This window comes from Triticum urartu, chromosome 3A, assembly GCF_056163025.1.
Source record: "Triticum urartu cultivar PI428250 chromosome 3A, HENAU_Tu73, whole genome shotgun sequence".
Lineage (NCBI taxonomy): Eukaryota > Viridiplantae > Streptophyta > Magnoliopsida > Poales > Poaceae > Triticum > Triticum urartu.
This window is the reverse complement of record NC_141875.1, coordinates 189,395,498-189,417,033: the sequence shown is the minus strand read 5'-3', so window position 1 is coordinate 189,417,033 and position 21,536 is coordinate 189,395,498. Positions and strand designations below refer to the sequence as shown.

At 51.3% G+C, this 21,536-nt stretch overlaps 1 protein-coding gene across 1 annotated transcript; it reads left to right on the top strand.

Moving 5' to 3' along the window:
- The first annotated feature begins 20,948 nt into the window (after window positions 1–20,948).
- On the top strand, window positions 20,949–21,281 carry LOC147979148 (uncharacterized). Its single transcript, XM_087515061.1, has one exon. The coding sequence runs from the start codon at window positions 20,949–20,951 to the stop codon at window positions 21,279–21,281; it is 333 nt and encodes a 110-aa protein (XP_087371187.1).
- Window positions 21,282–21,536: the final 255 nt, after the last annotated feature.

Sequence of the window (21,536 nt, the reverse complement as noted above, 5' to 3'; positions counted from 1 at the left end):
ACTCGGCATCCAGGTTACAAGACATTTTGACAATGGTAAAACAACTCCAGCAACAATGCCCGAATGTGCCGACAAATCCCGATAGGAGCTGCACATATCTCGTTCTCAGGGCACACTCAGATGAGCTCTCCATACAACTAAAACCAAACCTCGAGTTTCCCCGAGGGGGCGCTGCACAGGGCTCTAGTTTGGACCAACACTCAGAGGAGCACTGGCCCGGGGGGGGTTAAATAATGATGACCCTCAGGAGCGCGACTCCCAAGGAAAAAGAAAATTCTAGGTGGCGAATGGTAGAACCAATGTTGGGCATTGCTGGAGGAGTTTTATTCAAGGCGAACTGTCAAGGGGTTCCCATTATAAACCAACCGCGTAAGGAACGCAAAATCCGGGAACATAACACCGATATGACGGAAACTAGGGCGGCAAGAGTGGAACAAAACACCAGGCATAAGGCCGAGCCTTCCACCCTTTACCAAGTATGTAGATGCATTAATTAAATAAGAGATATTGTGATATCCCAACAAAATATCCATGTTCCAAACATGGAACAAGCTCCAATCTTCACCTGCAACTAACAACGCTATAAGAGGGGCTGAGCAAAGCGGTAACATAGCCAAACAACGGTTTTCTAGGATAGGCTGGGTTAGAGGCTTGGTTTAACAATATGGGAGGCATGATAAGCAAGTTGTAGGTATCGCAGCATAGGCATGGCAAAAGAGCGAGCAACTAGCAAGCAAAGGTAGAAGTGATTTCAAGGATATGATCATCTTGCCTGAAATCCCGCAAGGACGAAGAACGAGTCCATGAAGAAGACAAACAGACGTAGACTAATGGGTCCTCACAAACGCGACATTCTCAGAACCAACCCAAAGAAGCAACACTGGAAAGAAGCACACAACATAGTAAACAAACCACACACGAACATGGTATGATATGCGGGATGCGGTATGTGATGCATATGCATGATTTGCAAAGGAATGATTGAACCTGGCCTCAACATGGAAATCCAAGAGTGCCACTGGAAAGGTGAGTTGATTTCGGTCGAAATCTATATAAAGATCATCGGAATCGGATGCACGGTTTGGAAATGGCAAGCAAAACAAATAGGGCACCGGTCTGCGATAATCAGCAAGTAGCCTTCTAAATGCATCAAGATAAATATGATACAACACTGAAACATGGCAAAAAAATATATGGCAGGGATCCACTCATGAAGCTTGAGAAAAGATGAACACTGAGCTACAGCTAATTCATCATTTAACAGGTTCAAACAAGCATGGCAAAAGTGCAAATGATAACAGGTTTCAGACTCAGTGAAATTAACACAAGTTTGGAATTTATCATCAGGTAGCAATCTTTATAGCATGAAAAATACATGCTACCGGAACATATCATGACAAAGCAAGGCATGGCATGAAGCTACTCAAAGCACTTAACAAAAGAACCTTACTGACCTTGAGCCAAAAGGGATCATAAAATACAATTGCAAGCATGTGAACATGGAAAAAACATAAATAGATTCCGACTTATTGAAAAACTGGAGTATGCAAATCAGTTAACGAGTAGGCATGTTTACGAGCTCGATGCACTAACTACAGAGCATGGCATGACAAACTCAGCATACACCCATCAAGAATACATGGCATAGAAGCTAGGCATGTAAAGAACAACAACATATCATGCACGGATCAATAGCAACATCCTCGGCAAAATCGCTAAACATGTCAACAATCTGCCAGTATTCACTTTATAGCAAAAGTAGAGCTTGATTTACTCAAGCTAGGTTGCTCCATAAATGCAACCAAAGACATGGATGGATAGAGAACCACAATGTTAACAAAACATCCTTACTGATCATCCTCAAAAGAGGCACGGATCACTAGGAAACAACATGAACATATGGCATAACAACAAAAACAGGACAAGGACTTGGTGAAATTCTACGTCCCTGAAAACAACATTACCGATTACGCTACTTTGCAAGCTTGTGCTAGTCACCACAAATATCACCAAAATACATGGTAAGAACCTCTGTAAAGATGGCATGGCATATAATAAAATACATGTATAGCTCAGGATCATAGCATGCACACATTGATCATGGCAAAAATGACAAAATGCCATTTGCTGAAACAGATCTGCCAAATTCATCACATAACCCTCTTCCAACAGCATTTCGGGCATCAAGATGGACTCAAATGAAAATGATGCAATGAGATGAAACAATGTACTCGTCGAGGTGAACATTTTGATATGCTACACGCACAAATCGGAGCTACGGATGCAGAGATACGACATGCCAAAGTTTGCAAAAAGATTAGGGTTCGGGGATGAGAAGTCAACCGTCTGGAATAGATCTCAGATCCAGCCTGCGGTTACTGTAGCTGTTCGCCGGCTCAAGGTCGCCGGAGACCTGTTCGCCGGAAGGAGGGAGCTCGCCGGAGGGAGCTATGGCCGGGGCGCTCGCCGGCGATGAGGAGGACGTCGGAGGTGGCGGAGGACGGGGCGGCGCGGCGGCGAGGTAGGCGAGGGGGGGCGCGCGACGGCGGCCGGAGTTCTTCGTTGGTGGGTGACGAGCCAAGGCGGAGCTCCGGCCGGCTCCGACGATGGAGCACGGCGGCGTCGGGGAAGGAGAGCATCGGGCGCGGACAGGATGAAGGCGGGCGGCGGTGGAGCGGAACTGGGCCACGGGGGCCTGCCTCGGGCCTCGCGGGCCGGCGCGGGAGGCGGCCGACGGTGCCACGTGGCGTGCAACGAGTGGCGGCGGTGGTCTATCCGGCGGCCGGCGGACGTGTCCGGCCGCGCGGAGAGGAGCGGGGCTAGGGTTAGGGGTGGTTTGAATCCGGAATTTTCGGGGAGGTCTTTTTATAGATAGGAGGAGCTAGGAAGCTCAGAATGAGGATCGGTTTGCGGCCACGCGATCATGATCGAATGCTCTAGACGATGGTAGAGGTTTTGGTGCGTTTTGGGCCAAATTGGAAAGGTGTTGGGCTACAACACAAACGATGCCTTCTCGGTCCCTCGGTTAACCGTTGGAGTATCAAACGAAGTCCAAATGGCAGGAAACTTGACAGGCGGTCTACCGGTAGTAAACCAAGGCCGCATGACAAGTCTCGGTCCAATCTAGAAATGTTTAACCCCCACACACGAAAAGAGGTAGATAGGGGCACCGGAGGAGATAGGAGCGCCAGAATGCAAAATGGACAACGGGGAAAATGCTCGGATGCATGAGACGAAGACGTATGCAAATGCAATGCACATGATGACATGATATGAGATGCATGACAAAGGCAACAACACATGGAGACAAAAACCCGAAACCGAGGAAACAAAATAACTTAGCGCCGGAAACGGCAAGAGTTTGGATACAGATACGGTAAATTACATCCGGGGTGTTACAATGGGGGAGTTGGAACTCCCCCTACCTGCTCTTAACCCCCACGCGCCCACGACAGCGCGGTAGTACCACATGTCATCACGGTAGTACCGCATGTCATCACGGTAGTACCGCCTGGGTGGAAGTAATGCATCGAGGGCGGTAGTACCACTCCCCCAGGCGACTGTAAAAAATTACTGCCGCGATAGGTGCGGAAGTACCATGCGATGATCATGCGGTTGTACCGTGGCAGGCCGCGGTAGTACCGTGTGCTCAAGAAGATGCAAGTTTCAAGAACAAGGGAAAACAAAGGGCCTTTCCAAAGCAACCTTCAGCCGAACGGACACACCAAGACACTGGCACATGAGACAACACACACAAGCTCACCATGACGAAAGGAAGACAAGAGACAACAAGGACTAAAACACTCAACCCAATCTCTCTTAAAAAGAGGGTGGTGGCCGGAGATACCTATGTTTGAGTCAATTGGTATGGCACCGCGAAGCATTATCCTTGGGCCCATGACCAAAAATCGTCTTTGAAGCACAAGTGCCATCAACAATGGCTAGTGTGAAAGAGTTGATCAATTTATGCATAATGGGGGGAGGGAGAGTTCATTGAGAGAACAACACTCCCCCTATGTCCATGCCTACACCTAAACAAGATAACAAGTTGAGTATGGTTGGGTGTGCACGGGTTCAAGCAACATTGCTCGAATCAATGATATTTAGATCATGCCTTAACTCGCGAAATCTTGCTTCATCCAGGGGCTTCGTGAAGATATCTTCAAGGTAATCAAGAGTGCTGACATAGTTGAGCTCGATCTCCCCTCGCCTAATATGATCCCGGATGAAGTGATACCAAATCTCAATATGCTTTGTCTTGAAGTGTTGACCGGGTTGAGAGAAATCTTGATGACACTTTCAATGTCACACCAAAGGGGCACTTTGTCACCAATGACACCGTAATTCTTTAAAGTTTGCCTCATCCACAAAAGTTGTGCACAACAACTACCGGCAGCCACATACTCTGCTTCCGTGGACGAGAGAGACACGCAACTTTGCTTCTTGGAAGACCAACTTACCAAAGAGCAACCGAGAAATTGGCACCCTCCGGAAGTTAACTTCCTATCCACTTTGTCTCCTGCCCAATCGGAGTCCAAATAGCCAACAAGATTGAAGTTAGATCCTCTTGGATACCATAAGCCAAAGTTTGGGGTATGAGCCAAATATCGAAAAGATTCGCTTGACCGCCACATAGTGGCTTTCCTTAGGCGTGGCTTGAAACCATGCACAAATTCCCACACTCAACATGATATACGGTCTAGATGCACAAAGGTAAAGCAAGGAGCCAATCATGGAGGGATATACTTTTTGATCCACCGCTTTACCATTGGGATCTATGTCAAGTTGGCATTTGATGGGCATTGGAGTGGAAGACGGCTTGACATCACTTAGCTTGAATCTCTTGAGCATGTCTTGAGTGTATTTGGCTTGGTTGATGAAGGTTCCTTCTCTTTGTTGCTTGACTTCGAACCCGAGAAAGAACTTCAACTCTCCATCATGGACATCTTGAACTTGGAGGTCATGAGTGCGGAAAATTCCTCATTGAAAGCTTTGTTAGGGGAACCAAATATAATATCATCAACATATAGTTGGCACACAAACAATTCCCCTTTGACCTTCTTAGTAAAAAGAGTGGGGTCGATTTTTCCAATTTCAATAGCATGATCTTGCAACAACTCGGTAAGGTGGTCATACCATGCACGTGGGGCTTGCTTAAGGCCATAGAGTGCCTTATCGAGTTGGTACACATCCTCGGTAAAATAGGGGTCCTCGAACCCGGGGGGTTGCTTGACATATACCAAATCATTAATAGGACCATTAAGAAAAGCACTCTTCACATCCATTTGTTGTAACTTAAAGTTATGATGAAAAGAATAAGCAATCAACATGCGAATGGATTCAAGGCGAGTAACGGGAGCAAAGGTTTCACCGTTGTCGATACCCTAGACTTGGGAGTAGCCTTGTGCTACCAAACGAGCCTTGTTGCGAATAATAATTCCAAGGGCATCTTGCTTGTTCTTGAACATCCACTTGGTTCCAATGACATTATGGCTCCCCGTTGGCCTTGGCACCAATCTCCACAACTTGTTGTGCTCTAAGTTGTTGAGTTCTTCATGCATGGAATTAAGCCAATCCGGATCCTCGAGCGCCTTATAGACCTTTTGGGGTTCAACACAAGAGACAAACGCGTGATGTTCACAATAGTTTTCTAATTGTCTACGAGTGCTTACCCCTTTTCTTAAGTTTCCAAGCACATTTGTCATGAGATGATCTTTGGTGGATAGCTTGGATGCGATCTTGGCGGCACGACGCTCTAATTCCTCTTCTGGAGAGAGTTGAGGAGCGTTCACTTGATCATCTTCAGCGTTGTCTTGAGCTCGTTCTTGATCTTGAGCTTGATCTTGAACTTGCTTGGATGATAGAACTTGACCTTGGGCATCACTTGGTGATTCAATACCATCTTGAGGTTGATCTTGCCCTTGGTCTTGTTCATGAGGTTGAGGGCCTTCACTTTGTTCTTCGGAAGCATGTGGGCCTTGAGTTGGTGATGGCTCCACGTGAGTGGAACATTGTCCTTCTCCTTCGGCCACAAGGGGATCCTCAATGGGTAGGATAAAACCAACACCCATTCTTCTTATGGCTTGGGGAGGAATTTCATCACCGACATCACAAGTGTCACTTTGCTCCACTTGGGAGCCATTGTTCTCATCAAACTCCATGTTACATGTCTCCTCAATAAGTCCCGTGGACTTATTGAGGACATGGTAAGCATGGGAGTTTGTAGCATAACCAACAAATATGCCCTCATGAGCTCTAGCCTCAAATTTAGACAAATGAACACCTTTCTTGAGAATGAAACACTTACACCTGAACACCTGGAAGTACTTGAGGTTGGGCTTTCTACCGGTGAGTATCTCATATGGAGTCTTGTTCAAGCCTTTGCGGAGGTAGAGCCGATTGGATGCATGACACGCGGTGTTATGGCTTCGACCCAAAAGTTGCATGGAGACTTGAACTCCGCCATCATGGTCCTTGCCGCATCCATCAACGTCCGGTTCTTCCTCTCCGCTACGCCATTTTGTTGAGGGGGTCTAACGTGCGGAATATTGATGCTTGATCCCCTAATCACTAAGAAACTCATCCAAGGTGTAGTTCTTGAACTCGGTGATGTTGTCAGTTCTTATTGTCAAGATCTTTGCATTGTGTTGACGTTGAGCTTCATTTGCAAAGTCAATGACGGTTTGTTGGGTCTCACTCTTCCTCTTGAAGAAATATACCAAAGTGTATCTTGAATAATCATCCACAATCACCAAGCAATACTTCCTACCCCCAAGACTATCAAAAGACGGAGGCCCAAAGAGATCCATCTGAAGGAGCTCCAAAGGCCTCTTCGAGTAAATGATAGTCGTGGGAGGGTGAGCCTTTTCATGTAGCTTTCCTTCGATACAAGCACCGCAAGCACAATATTTAGCAAAACTAACATTTGTTAGTCCACGGACATGGTCACCCCTGAGAAGAATTTGTAAAGATCTCATATTGACATGGGCTAAACGGCGATGCCAAAGCCATCCCACGTCAACTTTAGCCATTATGCATGTCGCGGTCTTAGTGAGTTGCTCCGAAAAGTTAATCACATAGAGACCGTTTTCGACATGCCCAACAAAGGATACTTTAATAGTCTTGCTCCACAAGAGGGCCACGGTATCAACATCAAAGAAGGTGGCAAATCCCATGAGCGCAAGTTGACGAACGGAAAGTAAATTGTATGCAAGGGACTCAACAAGCATGACCTTCTCGATCGTGAGATCATGAGAAATGACAACCTTGCCGAGTCCCAATACCTTAGAGGACGAGGCATCACCCCACTAGACGTTGGTGGGCATAGATGGAATCTTTTGCACATCCACCACCAAGTCCTTGCTTCCGGTCATATGATTAGTAGCTCCACTATCGAGCAACCATGATCCCCCACCGGAAGCAAACACCTACACGAGATCAATGCTTGGTTTTATGTACCCATTTTGCAATGGGTCCTTTGATGTTAGTAACGAGGGTCTTAGGAACCCAAATAGACCATTAAATGTACTCATAAGAAGAACCAACAAATTTGGCATAGACATGTCCATCACTAGCATGGCATAACACATAAGAAGGGTTAAAGTCGCCGGCTTTGTTGGGCAAAGTCGCATTGCCCTTCTTGGCATTACTACTCTTCACATTGTTCTTCTTCTTCTTAGAGGCACCCTCTCCCTATTTGACAAAAGTTTGCATGAGAGGAGCAGGTCGTTTGGTCTTGTCATTCTTCTTCTTGTTTTTGGACTTGGGTGCAAACCCAATCCCTTCCTTGGCCACAACTTCCTTTTGATTGCTCAAAAGGTCATTGAGGTTCTTCTCGCCTTGTATGCACGACACAAGGGCTTTCTCAAGTTGCTCCTTCAACTTAGAATTCTGCTCAACAAGATGCACATGCTCACAACACGGGTTAGTAGCATTTTCATTATCGATTAAGACCATATGAGGAAATGTGGCTTTCTCCTTGGGTAGCTTTACTTGGAGTTGATCATCAGACTCTTTGAGGCTAGCATGAGCACCCTTCAAGACCTTGTGATCCTTGTAAAACTCCTCTTTGAGTCTAGAAAGATCAACTCCAAGCTTGGACTTCTCGGAGTTTAGCACACGAGAAACAACAAGAGCATGATCTAGATCTTTCTTTAGTTTAGCATAGTCATCATTGTGTGACTCCTCAAGAGCCAAGCGATGACCATGCTCTTCCTCAAGAGCATTAGAGAGATCTGATATCTCATCAGCATAGTCACGACTATGCCCCTCCATCTTAGAGATGGTGTCCTTGTGAGCCTCGATCATGTCATTGGCTTCACCAGGTTGTTTGAAGAGAGCAATGAAGTGCTTCTTGGATTTACCCTTAAGCTTACTCACAAAAGACTCAAACTCATTTTCCTCCACATTAGACCCCTCATGTTCATCAATGCAATCCGTAAAAGAAGGATTATTAATGATGGTAGTTATGATGTTGGGGGTTACCTTCTTGGTGGCTTTAGCCATGATGCACTTGGCTGTGATGTTCTCATTGGGTGAGTCGAAGAGAGACACCCGTGGAGTTGTCGCAATGGCAACGGAGGCCATGGCAACCGGCTCGCCGTCTTCATCATCATCACCATCCTCATTGTACTCTTCTTGTGCCACCAACCCCTTGGGAGGAGTCTTCTTGGTGAAGTTGCTCTTGTTGTTGAAAGACTTGGGCTTGTCCTTTCGGATGAGCTCACCACCATTGTCTTCCCTCTTCTCATAAGGACATTCCGCAACAAAGTGTCTCACATTGCCGCAATTATAGCACGTCCTCACTCGTTGCTTGACGTTCGCACCACTTGAGTGGTTTTTGTTGAAGTTGGGCCTTGTGTTCTTCTTGCTCCAAAATTGCCTTGAAGCAAGAGCCATGTGTTCATGATAGGCATACTTTGTATCTTCGGGGCTGCTCTCCTCTTCTTCCTCTTCGTCCTCTTCTTCCACACTAACCTTGGCCTTCAATGCAAGGTTGGGCTTCTTTGCTGTTTGAGAACGTAACACCGCATTGTCGGCGGTCTTGTCCAAGATGCTCATAGCCACAAACTCGTCCAACACTTCACTTGTGGACAAGGTGTGGAAGTCCGGCCTTTGACGAATGACAGAGGACATTGCCTTGTGATAAGGCATCATGGCCTTGAGGAATTTGCGCTTGATCCAATTGTCATCTGTATCCTTGCTCCCATGATCTCGGAGTGAGACCGCGAGTTTGGTTAATCTCCGATCAAGCTCACGAGGCTCTTCATCTTCTTTCATTGCAAACTCATCGGCTTCATCTTGCACCACTTCATAGTTGGAGTGTTGAATGCTTGTGCTTCCCCTGTATAGGGAAACAACATGGTGCCATGCATCCTTGGCCATGGTGAAGGGCCGGAGATGAGCAAGATCTTCGGGTGGAATTTCATCTTGGATGATGAAGAGAGCATTCTCATTGAACTGATTATCCGCGGCTTCTCTAGGGGTGAAGTTGCTTCGGTCATGCGGATAAAAACCTTCTTCAATGATTCTCCAAAGGTTAGTATTAACATGGTTCAAATGATGCTTAAAGCGATAAACCCAAGAATCAAAGTCCTCATTTTTCACAATCTTAGGGGGAGGACTGGCATGATTCAAATGAGTGGAAGGAATCAGTCCACCATAAGTAAGCGGAGGTTCCACATGGGCAAAGATGCCGTTGCCAATTTTACCACTAGAAGAAGGAGCCTTTTCACTAGTAGCTTCCCCCTTGTCGGAGTTAGCATCCGCCACCTTGTTAGTGGGATCACCCACTTTCAACGGTGCGGTAGATAATTTAAGCCCTTCTAAGAATTTATTAAACATGCTTTCAACCTCGGTCGTCATGGAGGTTTTCAATGTATCCAAAGCCACATTGAATTCCTCACGAGAGACCGCGGTTCCCCCATCGGTCGTAGACGAGACCGGATTCACACCGGAGTGCTCCTCCACACCGTCTACGGTGTCAACCATACTCTTCAGACAACAACATCCTTAATAAAGAGACGAGGCTTTGATACCAATTGAAAGGATCGATATAGTTTACTAGAGGGGGTGAATAGGCAACTAACAATTTTTAACTTTTCTTTACCAATTTAAACTTTGCATCAAAGTAGGTTGTCTAGATAAGCAACTAGGTGAGCAACCTATATGATGCAACAAGAACAAGTACACAAGCAAGCAAGGGATATAACACAAATAAGCTTGCACAACTAAAGGAACGAGATAACCAAGAGTGGAGCCGGTGAAGACGAGGATGTGTTACCGAATTTCCTTCCTTTTGAAGGGAAGTACGTCTCCGTTGGAGCGGTTTGGAGGCACAATGCTCCCCAAGAAGCCACTAGGGCCACCGTATTTTCCTCACGCCCTCACACAATGCGAGATGCCGTGATTCCACTATTGGTGCCCTTCGAGGCGGCGACCGGACCTTTACAAGCAAGGTTGGGGATATCTCCAAAACTTAATTGGAGGCTCCCAACAATACCAAAAAGCTTCACCACAATGGAATATGGCTTCGCGGTGACCTCAACCGTCTAGGGTGCTCAAACACCCAAGAGTAACAAGATCCGCAAGGGATGAGTGGGGGAATCAAATTTCTCTTGGTGGAAGTGTAGATCTAGGCATTCTCAACCAATCCCTAGAGAATCAACAAGTTTGATTGGCTAGGGAGAGAGATCGGGCAAAAATGGAGCTTGGAGCAATAATGGAGCTTGGGGATAGAAGAGATAGTCAACTCAGAGAAGAAGACACCCCTTATATAGTGGAAGAACAAATCCAACCGTTATCCACCAACCCAGCCTGCGTAGCACGGTACTACCGCGCCAGGGACGCGGTACTACCGCAGGGGTGTGCGGTACTACTGTAGGGCCCCGCAGTACTACCGCCCAAGCAGCACAAACCAGGACAGCCCAAATGCACTGAAGCAGAGGGCGGTAGAACCGCTGGTGCGGTACTACCGCAAGGCAAGGATGTTCTAGATTTTGAGAAGGCACGGACATATAAAAATACATCCGTGGCAACTTCCGCTGAGTTGGAGTCAATGCAAAAATCTGACACGGTAGTACCGTGAGCTAGGGGCGGTACTACCGCGCGGGGGCTAATTTTCGTGTTTTTACCCTTTTCTGAAACCTATTCGAGATTTGACCCTAGTTTGAAAATTTTCAAGATCTGACCCTTTTGCTACCGCCAGGGACCATGGCGGTAGGGTATAACAGCCTACCGCGAAGGCCCCTGGCGGTAGGGTTGCATGCCCTACCGCCAAAAACCTCCTAAGTATAGAACACAGTGCGTGCTCATGCCTACCGCCAAGCACCTTGGCGGTAGGGTTGTGCAGGTTACCGCCAGCCCGGTTGGCGGTAGCGATGTTTCCTACCGCCAAAGTCCCTGGCGGTAGGCTGTTAGACCCTACCGACATGGACTCTGGCGGTAGCAAAAGGGTCAGATCTCGATTTTTTTTCAAACTAGGGTCAAATCTTGAATAGGTTTCAGAAAAGGGTCAAAACACAAAAAATTGCCCCGCATGGGGTGCGGATGTAAAAAATTACATCCGCTCCTACTGCCGCATACGCTGTTGAGCCAGACCAGAACACACAGTACTACTGCACACCGGGCGCAGTACTACCGCGTAGGGCGCGGTTGTAAAAAAAATACATCCGCTCCTACTACTGCAGCCGCAGCAGCGCTTGGCCTGGGGCCACGGTACTACAGCTCCAAAGGAGCGGTACTACCGTGGGCACTTGCGGTAATACCGCGCCTGGGCTCGGTACTACGTACCGCAAGGGCCTGTGGTACTACCGCTCCTAGGAGTAGTACTACCGCATGACCAAGCTCAGCCAACATGACAATTTGCATAGACGAGAAAAGACGGAGGATGCTCCAAAGTGCCAAAGGAAAGGCGGTGGAAAGAAGAAGATGTGTACATGATGATTCCACCCAAACCTTTCCAAAGGGGACCCCCTCTTAATAGTACGGCTTTCCTACGACTCAAATCCACCGAAAAGAAACATAGAGAAATGCCGTCTTCAATAGTCTTCGAGGGGCACCAAAATGTGTGGTGCCTAGTGATGAAATGTCTGAAATACTCAATGCACACGATTAGTCCACAAAAGCATTGTCATCAATCACCAAAATAACTATGGGATAAATATGCCCTTACAACCACTTCCTCGTATCTCAGCAGAAACTGTGCGGATCAGCTAATCACGTAGAAACCATCCTCTCCAAAGTACCATTAACACCTCCGCCTGCATGTCATCCAAAAATGTGCCTAGTAGCAGTTGCAGCTAGTCAGGGCCTATGCATCTGAAAGAACTTTCTGGTGGTAACTCCCATACTTTCCTCATTTCATGTCTAAGTGCTTTGCTTTTGGTACAGGCTACTGCCGCATGGAAGTCATCTTTCTCGCCACAACCACATATGTTGCATGTGGCATCCAACTCTAACGACATCTTCCACTTATTCTTCTTTGTGGCCAAAGTGTTGGTTGCAACCCGCCATCCAAAAATCCTAACTTTTGGTGGTACCTTCGATTTCCAGATGAGTTCCCAAATACTCCTATCTTTTGGCTCCCTCGATGAGCTAGATGGGGCCTGCAGAGTTTGGCCATGGACTCTTGTTGCCATCTTATACGCACTTCTTACAAGTAGTCCCAAGCAATTATGACCTTCAAAGGTGAACTAGGGACCGGAATTTTGCAGATTTCATCCACATCAAATGGCTGGAAGATTTGCCTAATGAGCTCCTCATTCCACTCATTACTATCTGGCTTCATAAGCTGGTTCACCCAACGCAATCTGGACCTCCTAATGAAAGTTGCAGTCCTTAGGCCTTCTTTACGAGGGATCCACTGATCTCTTTGGATCTGGATGTTTGTGCCATCTCCCACCCGCCAAATTATGCCTTTCTTCAAGAGATCCAAACCAGCTTCAACTCCTCGCCAAACCAGTGACGCGTCGGAGGCAAACACCGTGTCTAGAAGATTTTTTTGCGAGTAATATTTCGACTTTATTACTCTAGCACACAAGCTATTTGGGTTCTGTAATAGTCTCCAACCTTGTTTCGCAAGCAACACAATGTTGAACAGGTGTATATCCCTAAATCCAATACCACATGCCCTCTTGGGTTGACTCATGCGCTCCCACGACATCCAATGCACTTTCCGGTGGCCCTCTTCACCCACCACCAGAAATTACAAATCAACTTCTCATACTTCTCACAAATGTTTTTTGAGAGTAGGAAGACGCCATAGTAAAGCAAGGGAGGGCCTCGACTACATACTTGACATGTACTTCCTTCATCCTTCGTCCTTCCCTTTGGAGTTGGGAGGCCCAAATACTTACTTTCAAAAGAAGAGGACACCACTCCCAGGGTTCTCTTTATTTCTTCCCTAGTCTCCTCTGGGCATGCTCACTAAAAAGTAAAGAACATTTATTCCCGCTCGACACTTGCCTCGTACCCCTTTGGAAGGAAGATAGTACCCTCTTCATAACTTTTGCCTACTCCACGGATGCCTTGAAAAATATTAGACTATCATCTGCGAAAAGTAAGCTTGAGATTCCTGGGTGTCAGAGTGCCCTCATTAATTTCCTTGTTCACTAGATTAACCAGACCATCCGCCACTAGGAGGAACAGATATGGGCTCAATGGGTATCCTTGTTGCAAGCCTCTAGAAGGGGTGAATGGTGCCAAAAGCTCACCGTTGCATCTAACTGAGTAACTTACAGAGCGAACACACTCCATAACCCAGGCCGTCCATTTTTCACTGAAGCCCATCCTTAGAAGAAATCCTTCCAGAAATCCCCAATCGACCTCGTCATATGCTTTTGCTAAATCCAACTTATACGCATAGTGTGTGGCATGTTTATTCCTGCAATGCTGGATTTTATGGAAGCACTCAAAGGCTATCATTGCATTTTCCGTAATCATGCGCCCCAGGATGAAGGCGCTTTGGGTCTCTGAGATAATTCCGTCCATAAAAGGTCGTAGCCGGTTGACGTGACACTTCGAGATTACCTTGTAAATGACTTTACAAAGACATCTTTTTAGTGATTGTGGGTGTTTGCCTTTTGGGATTAGAACAATTACCGTATCATTTATTCCATCCGGCAATGTTCCACTCTCAAAGAAACTTAGCACGCCTCTCACCATATGCTTTTATTGAGTGGAGCGACCATCGAAAGGTCACTAGCCAATGAGCTCAACCAACCTCAACGCTAGCCGAAGCAACTGACATATGGCACAATAGGGAGGGGCCACTATCGGACAACATCTTGGTACACAAAGCATGCAAAACATCCACTGACCAGAGAAGCACGAAACAAACCCAGACCCGGGTGAGCACCAGACAGATACGACCAACGGGACAGAATAAACACAATTCCATGTTGATAGCGGTTGTGCAAAACCAGTCGGATGAAACAACATGACTCCATCCGGACTCTGGCCGGATAGGAAAGAGCCAAAGTAAAATAGCCGGGCACAGTCCAAAGGACGTCGGCTCCGCAGCGTGCACAAATGCTCAAGCACAAAGAACAAGTCGGGTGTTGGGCGGGATGTTGTGCGGGATATCCAAGAGCGGTCTAGAAACACGCGCGAGCATGAACAAACGCCAAGCAAGACGACGACCTCTAACCGGTAATCCAAACATCAGACGCCCAGGACAAGCGAACGAAATGACACATGCGGGTCAAGGGCGATGTTGGAAATATACGCTAGAGGCAATAATATTTGTATTATTATATTTGCATATTGATAATTAAAGAGTTCATATTCTATGCTATAACTGCTATGATCCTGGAATATGTGATTCAGTGGAAAACTAATATGCACGTGTGAAATGATAAACGATTAAATAAAAGGTTCCTAGTCTTGCCTCTCGGACTAGCTCAAGTGTTGTTGATGATCACGTTTTTCGAATCTTAGGATATCTGTCGAGGGATGGACCCCGGGCAGGCAGCGGAACCCGGATCCTCTTCAAAAACAAACGGGGCTGGCACCGCCCCTCAATACCGACTCGCGCTCGGCCGGGTCGCTCGACCCGCCCAAGCCCCGCAAGCCGGCCAAACTAGCTGACCCGGCAAGACACGTCGACTCGGCCCCAACAACTAGCGCAAGACAGCCGAACCCGGCACGACCAAAGCCTCCTCAACAAGCCAGCGCCACCTATGGCATGCTACACAATCCAGCCACGGGTCAACTCCTGTCCCATCCAAGCCATATGATGGGGACGAGACTTTAATCAACGATGACCGAGGCAACAGTGCCCCGTCCATGCCTCTGGTCACCAGGAACGTGGCAACAGTGCCCCTCACCTACCCGCTGATGAGGGCCGGCGTGGCTACACTGTCCCCGCCTTCACCGCTGACGACAGCAAGCGGGAACCTGACGAAGAGCACTGTACGCAACTCGATTCGGACACGACCTGACGATCGACAAGACGGCGCATAGTCCCCCTAGGCATGCGGGGCCCGCACCTAGGGGAACCCGGTGAACCACAAGCCCTCAGCGGGACCCAGCCCGGGTCCCCGGACACCGACAATACGGACCCACCGACTTGTGACATTACCATTGTACCCCCGGGGGTTGGACTATAAAACCCCCCCGGGAGACCACGATCATGGCAAGATATGATCTCTCCGAGAAAACACATACGAGAGAAAGAGCAAGTAAGCATAGGACTAGCCACAAAACAGCAACACCGGAGAGAAGGAGCAGCCCAAGCCTTGGCCAGCTTCCTTCCTCCCCCATACAGCTCCAGGAGCAACATTGTACTGTCGATCATCCAAATACACTCGGCAGGACTAGGGGTATTATCTCTCCGGAGAGCCCCACACCTGGGTATGTCCGGCGTCCCATGCCCGCTCATGCTAACCCCGCCTCTGGAGTCCACCAGCATCCTCGAGCCTCCTCCTCTCTTTATCCATCCATTGGCATCTGCCGTGCGCCCACCATTGGGCAGCTCGAGGAGCTGGCCGGGAGCATGCTTCAGACGGGGCCCTTCTCCTACACCGACGAGTCCGTCGCACTGGCGGACGACGTCGTCGGCGCGCTTGCCGCCTCCTTCGCGACCCTGCGCATCTCTGATGCGTTTGCGGCCGACGAGTACCCCAGTGAGGTGCTTAGCTACTCCGACTCTCCCCTCTCCCTCGGCGGCGGCGTTTCCGCCGGGGCAAAGGATGTCCACGTGGAGCTCTTTGTCACCGGCGACGGCGCCTCCTCCTCGTCGAGCAAGACGAGGAAGGCTGCCGAAGCCAGGGCCATAGCGGAACGGATCGAGCCGTACGATCTGTTGCGCGCCGCGATGCAGAGCCTCCGCATCCCCATCGGCATCGACGTCGACGCCACCAACATCGCTGAGGCCTGAACCTAGCTTGAGGAAAGGCGCCAGAAGATGCTGGACCTATCCGAGATGCTCGCAGCCACTCAACGTCGCCTGGACACCGCTCAGTGGGAGCGCGATGCCGCCTACGCATTCACGCCCGCCGCGGCCGAGCCAAGTCGTATCGCCGGTGTGCGTGCCCAGGGAGGAGCGATCGGCCAGGCCCTTGGCGCCGTCCCAACCATCTACGAAACCCCAGCGAAGAACATGTGCGCTGCTCAGGCAGCCGCAGTCGGCCTGGACCAGCTCCCGGGTGAGGTGCTGAAAGAGCGGATCGGGCGGATGCGCGAACTCCTCCACGCCGCCAACACCCAGCAGGACCGCCTCAACCAGCTCGCCAGGCCGGCGGGATCCGGCTCCGCCCGCCTTGGCAGGCTCGGCGAACTTCTACACACCGCTTCCTCCCCACCCGGCAAGGCGCACTCCGGCCGAGCCCGGACTCGGCGCGACCCGGCCGCTACAGCCGCCGGCGGATTGGGCGACGAGCCCGTCCTAGAGATCCAGCGCGGACCCGGCCAGCATGGCCTGTGTCCGGCTCCAACCGATCTGGCCCCCCGTGGCCTGGCCGCAAGTTGACTCGGCCCGCGCGCCATCGACGATGCCGACGCTCGCCACCGCCTCGATCAGCTCGCTCGCTCCCTGGAGGTGGAGGAGAGCGGCGCTATCGGGTCGACGTGCTTCAGCCCGCGCATCCGGGAGGAGCCCTTCCCCAAAGGATTCATGCTCCCCCGTGACACCCCCAAGTACAATAGGACGGTGAAGCCAGAAGACTGGCTCACCGACTACACCATGACCATTGGCATCACCGGTGCCAATCGTCCTCTCGCCATGCGCTACGCACCACTCATGCTCCAAGGGTCGGCCCACACGTGGTTGAACAGCCTGCCGAAGGGTAGCATCAACACATGGGTGGACTTCGAGGAAGCCTTCGTCCGCAACTTCACGGGGACCTACAAGTGACCCGGCCGCCCTAGGCAGCTCGCCATGTGCGTGCAAGGGCCTACGGAGATCGGTCGCGAGTACCTCGCACACTGGACCGAGCTCCGGAACAGCTGCGAGGGCGTCCATGAAGTCCAGGCGATCCAGTACTTCGTCAGCGGGTGCCGAGACGGCACCCTCCTCAAGCAAAAGCTCTTACGCTCCGAGCCGGCCACCATTGCCACGTTCATGGTGACGGCAGACAAGTACGCCAACGCCGACTCCACCATGAAGATCCAGGTGGCGCTGGATGAAGCCGGCAAGGCGAAGCCGTTTCCCTCTCCGAAGCCGGCCGGCGAAAGCAGCCGGCAGCAGCATCACCAGAACAACAAGCGCAAGGCTGACCAGCCGACGTTGCGTCACGACAACCGACTCGTCACGGCCACCGAGCCCGCGGCGGACCCGGCGGCGAAGCGCCGGCAAACCGGCAGGACGACATGGCAACCCGCCATGAGCTTCGAGCAGATGCTCGACGCCCCCTGCAAGCACCACAGCGGCGCAAAACCCTCCACGCACACGCTTCGGCAGTGCGCTATCACCAAGCGCATCATGCGGGGTGATGTCCCGCCCCCTCCGGCTCTGGCTCGGGCGCGGGACAGCAGCTTCCTCCCCCACCGGCGCCTCCAGCTGGCAGCGCAATGCACGACGATGCCTAACCCGACCAGAACGCGGCCTACATCGTCTTCACCAGCCTTGGCGATGACAAGCGCAGCGAGCACCTCCTTCGGTAGGAGGTGAACACTGTTGTTCCGACCAAGCCGGAGTTCATGCATTGGTCGGATCGCTCGATCACCTGGACCCGGGAGGATCACCCGACAGTCATGCCGAGTCCGGGTGGTTACGCCCTCGTCTTCAACCCCACCATCGTCGCGCGGCACACATGCAAGTTCTCCCGAGTCCTCATCGACGGCGGCAGCAGCATCAACATCCTCTACCATGACACGATGACCAAGCTCGGCCTCAAGGCCGAGGACCTAGAGCCAACCCAGACGATCTTCCACGGCATCGTGCCTGGCCTCTCCTGCTCCCCCATTGGCCGGGTCCGGCTAGATGTCCTGTTCGGTGACAGCGGCCACTTCCGGCGCGAACAGATCTTGTTCGAGATGGTGGACCTGTCTAGCGCGTATCACGCGTTGCTGGGCCGGCCCGCGCTCGCCAAGTTCATGGCGGTTCCCCACTACGCATACCTGAAGATGAAGATGCCGGGTCCACAGGGCCTCATCACCATCACCGGCGATTACCGCAAGTCCCTGGAGTGCGCCCGAGACGGGACCAAGTTGGCCGAGTCGCTGGTCATTGCCGAGTAGCAGCGCCAGCTCGACCAGATCGTCGCCCTGGGAGGCGAGGCCTCCGCCGCGTCAATCCCGACCCCGGACCCGGCCGACGAGGCCGCCTTCAAGCCCTCCAAGGAGATTAAGAAAGTGAAGCTCAACCCAGAAGACCCCAGCTGCAGCAAATACGTTTTCATAGGCGCCCGCCTCGATAGCAAATAGGAACGCGAGCTCGTCGACTTCCTCTGTGAGAATTGGGATATCTTCGCATGGACCCCCAAGGACATGCCGGGTATCCCGAGGAAGTACGACGATTTTCCGAAGAGAAGAGAAGAACCATTGGTGAAGAGGTCGCCAAGATTTTGGCGGCCGGCTTCATAATGGAAGTGTTTCACCCCGAGTGGCTGGCCAACCCAGTCCTCGTCCTGAAGAAGAACAAGACTTGGCACATGTGTATCGACTACACCAGCCTCAACAAGGTCTATCCCAAGGATCCAATCGCCCTCCCGCGGATCGACCAAGTCATCGACTCGACCGCCGGGTGTGAGCTCTTGTCCTTCCTGGACGCTTACTCCGGCTACCACCAGATCAAGCTGGACTCGGCCGACACCCTGAAGACGTCCTTCATCACGCCCTTTGGGGCGTATTGCTACATCACCATGTCGTTTAGCTTGAAGAACGCCGACGCCACCTTCCAGCGTTGCATGCAAAAATGCCTGCTGCCGCAACTCGTCGCAATATCCACGTATACGTGGACAACATCATGGTGAAGACCAAGCAGCACCTCACACTCCTCGACAATTTGAAGGAAACATTCGCCAACCTCCGTGAATACAAGGTCAAGCTTAACCCGGAGAAATTCGTCTTTGGCGTCTCGGCCGGAAAGCTACTCGGCTTCCTCGTCTCAAAACACGACATTGAGGCGAACCCGGAGAAGATCAAGTCCATCCAGCGCATGAGCAAGCCGGCTCGGCTGCGCGATGTCCAGAAGTTCACCGGATGCTTGGCCTCGGTCAGCCGGTTTCTAAGCCGGCTGGGCGAGAGGGCGCTACCCCTGTACCAGCTGATGAAGAAGGCGGTCCCGTTCGAATAGAACGGCAAGGTAGACGAGGCCTTTCAAGACCTCAAGCGCATGCTCTCCACCACACCAGTCCTGGCCACGCCGACCAACAAGGAGCCGCTGTTGCTCTACATAGCCGCGACTTCGCGGGCAGTCAGCACGGTGCTAGTGGTCGAGCGACCTGAGAAGGGCAAGATCCAAGCCGTCCAGCGCCCAATCTACTACCTGAGCGAGGTGTTCTCCATCTCCAAGCAGAACTACCCGCACTACCAGAAGATGTGTTATGGCATGTACTTCACCGCCAAGAAGTTGAAGCAGTATTTCCAAGAGCACGTTGTCACCGTGGTCAGCACGACGCCTATCGAAGAAATCATCGGGTGCCAGGATGCCTCTGGCCGGGTTGTCAAGTGGGCGATCCAGCTAGCCGGCCACACCATCCTCTACGAGCCCCGCACCACGATCAAGTCCCAAGCCCTGGCCGACTTCCTCGTCGACTGGACCGAGACCCAGTATTTGCTGCCGCCTCCCGACTCGATGCATTGGCGCATGCACTTCGACGGGTCCAAGATGCGACTCGGCTTGGGGGCCGGCATCGTATTGTCGTCCCCGAAGGGCGACCGGCTCCGCTACGCACTCCAGATCCAATTTGCCGCCTCCAACAACGTCGTCGAGTACGAAGCCCTTGTGCACGGCCTCCGCCTTGCCAAGGAACTTGGCATCTGACGCATCCTGTGCTACGGTGACTCGGACCTGGTGGTGCAGCAGTGCTCCGGCGAATTGGACGCCCGCGACTCCAACATGGCAAGCTACCAGTTCCTCGTCCAGAAGCTGTCCGGATCCTTCGAGGGCTACGAGTTCCTCCACGTCCCGCACGCGGAGAACGGAGCAGCCGACATGCTCGCCAAGATCGCCTCATCGCAACAACCATCCCGTCCGGTGTCTCCCTCGAGCACCTGCGCAAGCCGTCTGTCAAGCCATCGCCGGACTCCGAGTCCATCCACGTTCCAGATGACCCAACTGCACCTCAACCTGGCCCGGGGACTGCTGGACCCGGCCCAGGGGCTGGTCAGCTCAATCCGGCCACCATCGCCCGTACCCGGCCGGCTCCATCCCCGACCCGGGGGCTGCTCAACCCGCCTCGGGGGCTGCCGACTCAGAACCCACCTTGGTGGCCGTCTTCGCCATGGTTACGGCTCCATCTTGGGCCCTCCCAATATCAGAATTTTTGGAGAATGGGGTTATCCCCATGGACGAGACCAAAGCCCGGCAAGTGCAGCGCCGGGCGTCCGCCTACAACATCATCAACAACGAGCTCGTTAAGCGCAGCTCCACTGGCGTGTTGCAGCGCTGTGTCAAGCAGGAACGGGGCATCGACATCCTCCTCGACATACATCAGGGCGAGTGCGGGCACCATGCCGCATCACGATCCCTAGTAGCCAAGGTGTTCTGCCACAGTTTCTACTGGCCCACGGCCCTCCAAGATGCTGAGTCGCTCGTCCTCAAGTGTGAGGGATGCCAGCGCTTCAGCAAACACAGCCACCAGCCAGCGTCAGCACTGCGCACCATACCGATCACCTGACCCTTCGCGGTCTGGGGACTCAACATGGTGGGACCCTTCAAAACCGCTCGAGGCAGCATGACGCACTTGCTGGTGGCAGTGGACAAATTCCCCAAATGGATCGAGGCAAGACCAATCAAGAAACTGGACGGGCCAACAGCCGTCCGGTTCATCAAGGACATAGCGGTGCGCTACGGCATGCCTAACATCATCATCACCGACAACAGCACCAACTTTGCCAAGGGCGCACTCAAGCAATATTGCTCCGTCTCCGGC